Here is a 10944-nt window from a genome sequence, read left to right on the forward strand (position 1 = left end):
CGGCCTGCTTTCTTTTCATTAAGTACACCTTTAGAGTCAGTTGAGCAGTTTTACACCTTTTTTTCACAGTTGATCAGGTTATGTTAGCTATGTTAAAGCTGACCTAGATGCAAGCATTATTTATTATTATGCAACTGCAGTACCTACTAAACATTCATATGAAATTGGAATTCTTCCTTCACTAGAAATCCAGCAGCTTTCTCTTAGGGGAAAAAAAAAAAAAAAAAAAAAAAAAAAAAAATGAAGTTATCTACACTAGCTCAAGACATGAACTTCCTATTTAAAATTCTGCAGAATTGATGCAGTTAATAAAGGTTACATATATTAATGTCTATTATTTTAAGAAACAAACGTACTTCACAACACAGTTAATGTATCCTGACCCTTAAAAGCCTACCCACATGGGACAGGGACTCTCAAAACAGCACTGAAGATTCCATCATATGGTGTGCATTTAAAACATTATTCAACAACTAACAACTTGTTATACACCTCTAAACTTCTTTAAATGTGAAAGACTTGGCAGTTTGTTAACAGATTTTTCCCCACTTTTAAATATATTATCTAATCTTAATGAATATCTGCTATGAACAGATTCCAGCCCTAACTTGCAGAGATGAGTTCTATGCAATTACGCACACAGGTTATTCTTTGTATACATTTTATCCTAGAGCAGCACTAGAAACTAGAAATTATCATGTAAAAAGTATTCTTCTGTAAATTTGCTCTTCATCATCAAATTGTAAATATAAAGCAATAAGGAAGTAATAATGAATTGAAACCGCTGCTTTCAGATATAACTTGAAGTAACAGATAATAATTGAATAAATTTTGGAACTGCTTAATTTGTTTTAAGAGTATTTTAATTTATTACTGTCAATTGACTCTCTCAATCAAACTGTTTTAATAATAAAATAAAAAGGAATAAAAAGCACCGTTTGCAGAAGTTGGAGGCCTTTTATCCAGAAGTTAGTTCTTCAGTACTCTAACATCTGTTTTTAGCAATCCCATTGAACTCTACAACATTTGTGAGCTGAAAGACTATTTACTGCAGTGGTAGCAGAAGTATTTGATGTATTACAAAGCTCCACATTGCTTATTCCTGAACAAAATACACAGGGAACAAGTTTCCTGAACCTACTAAATTCTGCACAACTGCATTTTGAATGGGGGCTTTTAGCTCAATCTGTATGCGAGGCTAATTTCCTTTCTAGCTCTTTAAAAAGTACTGTGGGCCATCACTGCAATGCAATCTCAAGCAGAAAGCAGAAAGCCATTTACCAGAGAATCCCTCTGGTCCCTGTTCTGATTACAGACAATCTTAAAAACTGGACTGCTCAAGCTGCTTGCACAAAAAAATCCTGTTTCATCAGCGTTATCCCATTCAAACTGGACAGTTTGCGTATTCACACAAAGATACACCTCATCCCTGGAAGCGTTCGAGGCCAGGCTGTCCAGGGCTTTGAGCATCTTGGGCTTATGGGAGGCGTCCCTACCCACAGCAGGGAGTTTGGAAATAGATGATTTTTAAGGTCTCTTCCAATCCAAATCATTCTCTGAGCCTATGATTCCATGAAATCCAAGGAATGGGATTATGAGATGGTAGAACATTAGGATGGACTTCACAAACCACTGAACATCTCTCAAAACTGAACTGCATAGGACCCTGAAGACCTCAATCTGATTTCAGATTCGATCCAGTTTTTAATAAGGGTTGGACCAAATGACCTCTAGAGATCCCTTCCAATATGTATTAGAAGATCATAAAGATGTTCTGCAAGCTCTATCAGGATCCACATGTTAATGAATTGGGACTTATTTAGCAGTTTGTAAAAGGTCACTCCCCACGGCAGAAATGAGACTCCTAAAAAGGAGAAAGATCTAAACACAAAGTAATATCAGATTTAATGGTCAGTAACATCCCAAAGCCAATGCCAGTATGAGTGTTTGTTGACAGAATCTGCTTTTATGGAAGTGTCATTAAGAATGTCATAAAAGAGGATCTTATTTACTCCTGCTCTGATAATTAGATAATAGAGTCTCAGGATAACAGAAGTATGAAATATGCATAAGTTCACTGCCTTGTGTGCCTTACACCTCAATTACAGTGGGCTAAAAATAAGGGACAACAGTGAACAGTTTTGAGCATGCAGCTTGGTCTACATAAGATCTCAGCACCTCACATTACTTCTGAAAACTACAGCCTTCTAGATCCAGCCAAGAATTTATGTTTCCCTGTCATTTATGACCCCTCCCATACCCAAAACAGCTACAGGCATGAGGGCATGTGAAGAAAAAGGAAAGCAAAAGACAGCCTCTGTTACCCATGACTTACATTCCCAGGTTATTTTGTGACTTCCATTAACTCCTCTCTCCTTGCCCCCAATAGATGTATTACGCCTGTGTGAGTTTGATGCTTTCTCCCTCTCACTCTCATGCAGCCTTTCCAGATCTATTCTCCCTCAAATGACCAGCCCTGCATTCATAAGACATTTTAATGTGATCGCTTCACAAAATATAAACCATCATAGAAAGTATTTAGAAAGTAGAGAAGAGAGATAACACAGAAATGGTATGCAGATGCTCAGGCATTACTTGATTAATGAGCTCAAAGAAGAAAATTGTATTTACTTCTCAAAAAGACTTCAAATCAGTAGAAATAAAGAGCGCTTGTGCCAGCATGGTCAGAGAGCTTGTGAAGTTTCAACATGGTCTGGAGATCCTCATAAACTCTAAAATCAATTTTCCCTGAGGCTGTAGGCTTCTCCTTCAGCTCAGCATTCTGGTTCCCACTCCCTTTCTGCCCCCATGAAATGAGGTAACATTGTTATGCAGCAGACTGTTTTTAGGGAGCACTGGCCCAGCAATTCTATTCTCCATTGTAAGAGAAAGCTCATTAAAAAAAAAAGTGACAATCTGTTATCTCCTCACTCTTACCATCTTCTGTTTCTCACCTACTCTGACAATGACATATTTAATACTGCTTATACTGCATTACCACAGCCTTACTTGCATGAGCTGAAGCTGTTCCCAAAGCTTAACATATTTAGTCCCTCCTTACCTTCTACTCTGCACTAATACTGTAAAACTTAAGGCACACCAGCCATTCTAAAGTTCATCAGGCCTGTATGCAGTATATTTGGTGCATCTGACAAGAGTACCACTTATAGCCAAGCCTGTAACCAGGGATACTCATCAGTATGAGCTATGTCAAATGAAATAACTGCCAGCTACAAGGACTCATCTCTGGCCTTACTACCTACACAGCTCATCCAGTCTGGGCCCCTTTAGCTCTGAGTCTGCGAGTAGTCATACAGTCTAAACACACAACAGCAGCAGGAGGCTCCAAGAAACCACATTTCATTAATTCATCACAAAGTGACATGGAAAATTCTCCAGAGAATAGTTAGTGCTGCCTTTCAATTGAAGAAAGTTACTTCATAGCCTCGTAGTAAGGCATGTGGCATATGCAGTTTGCATCCTATTTATACCACCTGGCATTTTAGGTCTGTGTAAAAAGTAAGTACCACTGACATAATTTTAAAACATTTATGTTACCTTTTAGCTTACCACAAACACTTTGTGGCTAAGGTTTGTGTAATTAAGACAACAAATGCACTCATTATTTCCCCATGTGTGGGAAATGTTTTTCTTTGGTTTTTTGGGTTTTTTTTTTTGTTTGTTTGTTTTGTTTTTTTACAGTTAAGTACACTCAAACTTTATTGCAACTGACACCCTAGCCATAGCATGACCATTAGTTAATAATAACTTAGCCACTCCTTTAGCACTTTCTAAATAAAATTCTCAAAGAAGGCACTTGGCCTCTAGAGATCTGGAGCCATGTGCAACCAATTCTGTTATCCAAATGAATAAGTCAACTCAATCTAATTAGACTTATTCCAAGCTATTTGGACTGTAAGCTCTCTAAAGCAAAGATGCTCCTTTAATCAGTGTTTATCCAGTAAACACCCTTTCCTTTTTAAAGCTATCACAGACACAGTAAGTAGGACTAAAAAAAGAATAAAGCCACTACAAATAAATTGCTGTCAAAAAGATTATCTCATCAATTATTACACAATTTAACATGAAAAAAGAATGTTACCAGTGAACTAAAGAGCACAGAGAGTACTGTAATACCTTGGGTGAACTGGCTGATGCTATGGTTGCCCTTCCCCAGATGAATCAGGAATCCATGGCGAGGACCCTCTGTGACTCTGATCTTCAGAGCAATATGTAAACTGTCCCTGTCTTCCACTTTGAGCACTTTATTGGTAATCAGAAACCCTATGTGACCCGTGGCCAGAAAACGCAGAGTCTGAGCACCTTTGTTGGTTACAATTTGAGGTACGCTGTTGTCCACAGCCATTATCCGAATCTTCATAGTCTGAGGTCTCCTTGTTTCAAACACAGTATTAGGGAAGACATAGAAATCAGCGTGAGTGCCATCTGTAACAGTGAAAGAGAAGCTGTCCTCAACTGATTCTGTGCCATCGTGTTTGTAGCTGATCAGATTCTCATTGAGATCTTGTTTAGTGAAGGTGGTGACTGGTTTGGAGTTATTGAACATAATTTGACCATGAATTGGTATTTGAGTGATGACAAATTTTAGCAATGGATCAGGTGTATCTCTGTCTTCTACAGTCAGTTCAAACGGGGTTATTAGTTTGTATTCATTTTCAGTCACCACCAGGTTATGGATTGTGACAATAGGTTTCTTATTGTCCACATCACTGATAGAAATTCTGAAAGTACGAAACACGGGGTTATAACCGTCAGTCACCTCAAACTCAAAGCTGTCCATTTTCACCTCATCTTCTGAAGTATGAATGTAATAAATTTTATTGCCTGCTAATAGGAGCTGAGTAAAAGTGGAGATGGGCACCCCAGGTCGATCTGTGCATTCAAGATGACCACGAACGGGTGCTCTGGTAATAGTGAAAACTAGGTTCTCATCTGGACTATTCAAGTCACTGGTGCTAAGCAGATCAGTTGTAAGGGTTACCTTCCCTCCTTCCTTCAAAGAAACTCCTTTGCTGATTACATCTGGGAAGACTATATCAATGCTACCTACTGTGACATAAAAGTAGCGGTCAATGAGAGGATTTATTCCATCAGTCACGTCAAATTTGATAAGATCACGAACACCTTCTCGGCCAAAGTGCGTATATCGAATTAAATTTCTATCCACTTCATCTTGAGTGAAGTTCATCCCCAGAGTGATATTCTCAACTCCACCTGAAGGTTTTAATCTCTGTAAAAAACCTTGTCCTGGTCCATATCTTATAATATATGTCAAGGTTTTGTCTTCAGAATCTAAGTCAGTAGCTTTCAATATTCTGTTATGAATAGTCCTAGTTTCCCCTATTTCAATCTCCAATCCATCATTGATGGCCATTCTGGGTGTCTCATCATCTACAGGAATAACCATAATAAATATTGTTTTCACTGTGGTGTGTTTACCATCTGAGAGTTTCACCTCGAAATTGTCCTCTCTTGTCTCAGAGTCATCATGTTCATAGAGTATGTTGGAGCTCTCTGTTATCTGATCCAAGGTGAAGCTCTCTGCTAGGACAGTTCCATTGACCAGCTGGTTCACAATGTGGCCATGCCTGGGAAGCCTGGTGATTGTAAATGTTAACTCATCGGCAGGGACATCCCCATCAACTGCATTGAGGATAGGGGTATCAATAACCAGGCTCATGCCTTCCATCACAACAAACTCTCGTACAAAGATTTCAGGCTCTTCATCATTCATTGGCTTAATGACAATAGGGAAAACATGCCTTTGGGAAAAGTTAATGCCATCAGAACATCGGAAAGCAAATCTGTCTTCAACAGGTTCTACACCTTTATGTATACTCTGGACATAAAAAATATGCCCTTGACGAAGGTCTTTCAAAGTAAAAGCACTAATAGCTATACCTGCTCTGGATTTTTCAGATCCTGGGGCTGGAGAGATGTTCTCTACATACCCAGATGTAGATTGGGCAACAATGGTGCACAGGATATCATCACTAGGAGTATCCACATCTTCAGCCCTTAGATGAGCAGGAGTAATAACACGTTTGTCACCTTCCATTACTCTGAACTGCTCCCCAACAAAAATCTCTGGGGCCTTATTGTCTACAGGGAGAATAGTCACCAATACTGACACTCCTTGAACAACATTGCCCCTGATGTTCCACTCCTCAGCCAGGTCAGACAAGGTAAGGTTGAAGGTATCTTCTTTGGGCAGAAGGCCTATTTCACCACTAGTGTGAGCATACACCACAGCACCATCCAACACATCTCTCTGGGAAAACCTCTCTGCAGGCACCCCTTGGACCAGGATGTTCCCATACTGAGGAGGATCCTCTACAATGAAAGTCAACATAAAGTCATCTGTATCCTCATCTGTACCCTGAATTACATTAGCAGTGATTTCAACAGCACCGTTCTCCAATACATCCAGGTAAGAACCAACAGTGCCTGGGGCCAACCGTAAGGTAGGAACCTCATCATCAACTGGGTGCACATTCACTTTTAATGTGATGGGCACAACATGAACCCCATCACTCACATCTAGGCTGCAAGTATCACTGTTGGTCTCAGCTCCACTATGTACATACACCACCCTTCCTTGTCTGATATCCTCCAAGCCAAAGGCACCTCCCAGGATCAAACTGTACCCAGAAAGCTGCAGCTGGCCATAACGAGGAGCCTGGGTCAGGATAAATCGGAGATGAGCAAGCTCTGTGTCTGTGTCACTGGCATCCAGCTCAGTTGGGCTAAGGACATGGCTGCCTCCCTCAGGCAAAGCAAAGCCAGTATTAGTGATTTCAGGAGGCTGGTTATCCACAGGTTGCAGGTAGATGGTGAAAGTCCCCTCGGCTGCATTGCCAGCTGCATCTTCCACTTGGTAGTGAAACTGAATTAAATGAGGAGCCACTCCCAGCTCTTCCTGGGGGGGGCGGTAGGAGATCTTATGATGATTGATCTGGGCTTGTGTAAAGTGGGTAACCTCCACAGAGTGATCTTCAGTCAGCACAAGGGACCCAAGGCGGGCTCCATGCTCATCTGGAGGGTGGTTAGAGTCAGTGTCAGTGGGGGGTTGGGTTACTGTGTAGCGGAGCTCCCGGTCCCCTGAATCCTGGTCTGTGTAACACAAGTGCTTCCTCCGCAGGGGAGTCACCTGCTGTTCTGCAACTATTAAGTGCAGGCTGCTGCTGCTGTGCAGCTCAGGGGCTAATCTGTCTACAGGATGCACCCGGATCACAAAGGTCTGCGGTCCAGAGCGGTTGGGCGGGTCATTGTCATCTTGGACCCTAAAGACAAATTGGTCCAACACAACCCCAGGGCCAGGGCTGTGTGGCCCAAAGTGGTGGTAAAAGAGACGCCCTTCCACAATGTCTTGCTGCAGCCACTCTCTCACTGGCTTCTCATAGATTAGTGAACTCCCCACTACACCTGGCACCTTCCTCCAGGAAAAGCCCTCATCTTCTTCCTCCTCTTCCCAGCCAGGAGGTGGCTGTGCTTGCCGGAGGAGGAGTTGGCCAGCTCTGGGGCCAGACTCCACTGTGAAAAGCAGGATGGCATCCTGTGAGTCAATGTCAGTAGCACTAAGAGCACGAGTGGTGATGGGCACTGTTTCACCCTCAGCTATAGCCAGCCCTGTATTAGCATTGAGTAGGGGTGGCTGGTCATCAGTGGGTACCAGGGTAATTGGGAAAAGGAACTCAACATGGTGTCGGGAGCCACCATCTTCCAGTCGCAGCACCAAGTTGTCACTGAGTGGAGACTCACTGCCATCATGCTGGTAAATGACCCGGCCTGCTGCCAGCTCAGCCACCGTGAAGTGTTTACGAGGAGCGGCAGATGCTGGGGTGTCCTCCAGCAGAGTGAGGTGGCCATGTCTCAGTCCTGCCACAACACTCACCTGCACCTGCTCAAGGTCATCCTCATCACTGATCACCAGGTTGGGGCTGGGACCAGGGCCTGAGAGAGGCCGTGACTGCCCCTCATAGAGCACAAGGCCAGTGTTGCGGGTCACCACAGGTGCCAGGGTATTCATTGGCTTCACCACAATCACAAAGGCGAAGGGCTCTGATGCAGCGCCCTCGGGATCCAGCACCTCCAGCTCCAGCTCAAACAGACGTTCCCGATCAGAGTCCTCCATGGGGGGCTGGTAGGCAATGCGCAGCTCCCTCACATCGCGCTGGCTGAAGGAGGAGATGGGCAAACTCCGGTCATCTGTGCTGACCATGTGCCCCTGGCCCGGGCCGAAGGGCGAGGTGATGTTGAACAGCAGCAGGTCTGGGGGTGACTCAGCATCCTCAGCTGCCAGCATGTCAGGCGTGAGGGCGGTGAGGACAAACTGATCCACCTCCATCATCAGCATGGCCATGAAGCTGGGTTTGGGTGCCACATTCTCCATCCCGCCTCGAATCCGCACCAGCACCTGGAAGTACTCGCGCTTGAGCGGCACCCCGCCACCCGCTGCCTCCCATAACTCGGCCACCAGCGGAACCAGGTCGCGGTTGGGGGAGCTGCCGGCCGCCGTGTGCCGGTAGCGCAGCCCGAGGCGCAGGAACTCCTCGCAGTCCCACATGGAGGCGGGCAACGGGCCGCCTCCTGCCGTCTCCACGGTCCCTCCCGCCGGCATCGCCACGGCCGTGGGGTAGTTGAGGATCTCTCCGTAGCGGGGCAGCCCGGTCAGCGAAGGCAGCAGGCCCACCCGGCAGCGCTGCCGGCCCGGCTCGAAGGCGAACTCCAGGCTGCGGGCATCCAGCGGGCTGCTGGTGCCCCGCAGGCGCTCCACGACGAGGGGCAGGTTTCGGGTGACGATCTCCAGCTGAGTGAAGAGCACCTCTACCTCCAGCACCAGCGGCAGCACCAGGGCGCGGCTGGGCGAGTCGTAGCGCAGCTGCAGGCGGACGCGATCCCTCGCGGGGCTGCGGCCGCCCAGGTGCGAGTAGCGCACCTCGCGGGGACCGAAGTCGCAGGGGAAGCGCCTGGGGCTCAGGCGGCCCGGCCGCTGCCACAGCGGGTCCTCGTCCAGCACGGTGAGGTGGCACCGGTCGCCCAGCTGCACCTGCAGTACCAGGTCCCGCGTAGGGTCCAGCCAGGCGGAGCGGCCCAAGGGCACCCGCAGCCCGCGGTTGGCCACCACGACGGGAGCCGCCGCCTCCGGTGCCCACGGAGAGGAGACGGCGGCTCTACCCGGCGACAGCGGCTCCGGCAGCCCCACGCACACGCAGCCGGCCAGCAGCAGCAAGCCGACCGGCAGCCGCCGCGGCACGGCGAGAAGAGCCTGCATGGTCCCTGCTGGAGAAGGACGGCGGCGTACGCGCTCACCCCGCGCACACGCTGCGCTCTGCGGACAGCCCGCCGCGCTCCGGAGGGAGCTCCGCCAGCTGCCGAAGACCCGCCTCCTGCCTCCGCGCGGCCAATAGACACCCGTGGGGGGAGAGACCCTCTGTTGCGATTGGACAGAGACAGTTGTCCATCTCACGGGCCACGGCGGGTTCGGTCCCTCCCTCTGCCCGCCCCCCCGCTAAACAGGTTGCTGCTGAGGGAAGGGGCAGTGCGCGAGCGGGGCGGTCGGGGGGCGCGTGTGCTAACGGCCGCCCTGCGGAGCAGAAAGATGCCCGGCTGTCCCGCTGTAGGGCTGCCCGTCCGGTGCGCCAGAAAGAAAGCAGATAAATAACTCCGGGCAAAACACATCAGTTCGTATCCGATTTCACTGCTCGCAGTGACCAGTCACGGCTGTGGTTGAATAAAAGCTGCGCAGCGTTTCTGACCTCTGGTGTCTGCAGTTAAAAGCACATCAGTAAGAGCTTGGTCTTGAGGGAGTGTTTGCGTTTCAGAATTCCTAACGCTGACTTCTTAATTCATTTTCTCCCACTGCAGCTTAACTTCTTTGGTAATGAAATGTGACCTATAGTATTTTAATAGAAGTTTTCCAACAGAGGAAAGGCAAATTCAAAACAGTCCAAGCAACGCAGTGCCTCAGGTTTGTTCAGGAGGTTTGTGGGAGGACTCCTCTATGGGGGTAACGCATCCAAAAGCCCAGCTGCAGTGCCTCTGTGCCAATGCACGCAGCATGGGAAATAAGCAGGAGTTGGAAACTGGTGCACTTGATCTTACTGCTGTCACATAAACGTGGTGGGATGATTTGTGTAACTGGAATATTATCACTGGGGGCTGTAAGGTTTTCGGAAGGGACAGGCAAGGAATGGGGGAGTTGCTTCCTATGTTAAAAAGAATGCAAGGAGCTGTCTGTGAGAAACTCAGAAACAGGCTGAGAGACTATGTGTTAAGATTAGGACCAATAAAGTGCACCTGGTGGTTGGGATCTATTGCAGTTACCTGATCGAGGGCAGTCTGTTGATGAGACCTTCTTGCTTCAGCTGCAAGAAGTGTCCTGCTCATAGGCTCTCATCCATGTGGGGGATTTCAACCACCTGGATATCTGCTGGGAAAACTGTAAGGAGTTGTAAGCAGTCCAGGAGACTTTCGGAGTCCACTGATGAAAACTTTCTTGTTCAGGTGTTGGATGGGCTGAACAGAGGGAAGTGTTGCTGGACCTTGTGCTCACCAATGTGAAGGGGATTGTTACAGTCATTAAGATTGTAAGCAGCCTGGGTTGTAGCGACTGTACGACCTGGTTGAGTTCCTGATCTCTAGGAATGTGGGCCTGGCAAAGAGCAGAGTCAGGATACTGAATTTCAGGATAGCAAACTTCAGGCTGTTAAAGAAATTGTTAGATGAGATCTCCTGAGAAGCTGTCCTTAGAGACAAAGGAGTGGAACAAAGTTGGCTACTCTTTAAAGATGCCTTTCTGAGAGCACAAGAGCTCTTCATCCCTCAGAATAAGAAAGCGGGCAGGGGAGACAGGAAACTGGCATAGACCTGCTGGTCAGACTGAGGGAAAAGAAAGGATTGGACCAGCTGCGGAAAGAAGGG

The 10944-nt window shown here is 46.9% G+C and overlaps 1 protein-coding gene across 1 annotated transcript in view; it reads right to left on the reverse strand.

The window, feature by feature from the left end:
- The window catches only part of FREM2 (FRAS1 related extracellular matrix 2), a 128337-nt gene extending 119042 nt beyond the window's left edge, over positions 1 to 9295 (reverse strand). Inside the window, exon 1 of the mRNA XM_042839144.1 lies at positions 4138 to 9295. Within this exon, the coding sequence (XP_042695078.1) occupies positions 4138 to 9295 (5158 nt within the window). The remainder of the gene's footprint in view (positions 1 to 4137) is intronic.
- Between the last annotated feature and the right edge of the window lie 1649 nt (positions 9296 to 10944).

This window comes from Centrocercus urophasianus, unplaced genomic scaffold, assembly GCF_019232065.1.
Source record: "Centrocercus urophasianus isolate 14NV4802_14NV808 unplaced genomic scaffold, USGS_Curo_1.0 seq_9, whole genome shotgun sequence".
NCBI classification, from domain to species: Eukaryota; Metazoa; Chordata; class Aves; order Galliformes; family Phasianidae; genus Centrocercus; species Centrocercus urophasianus.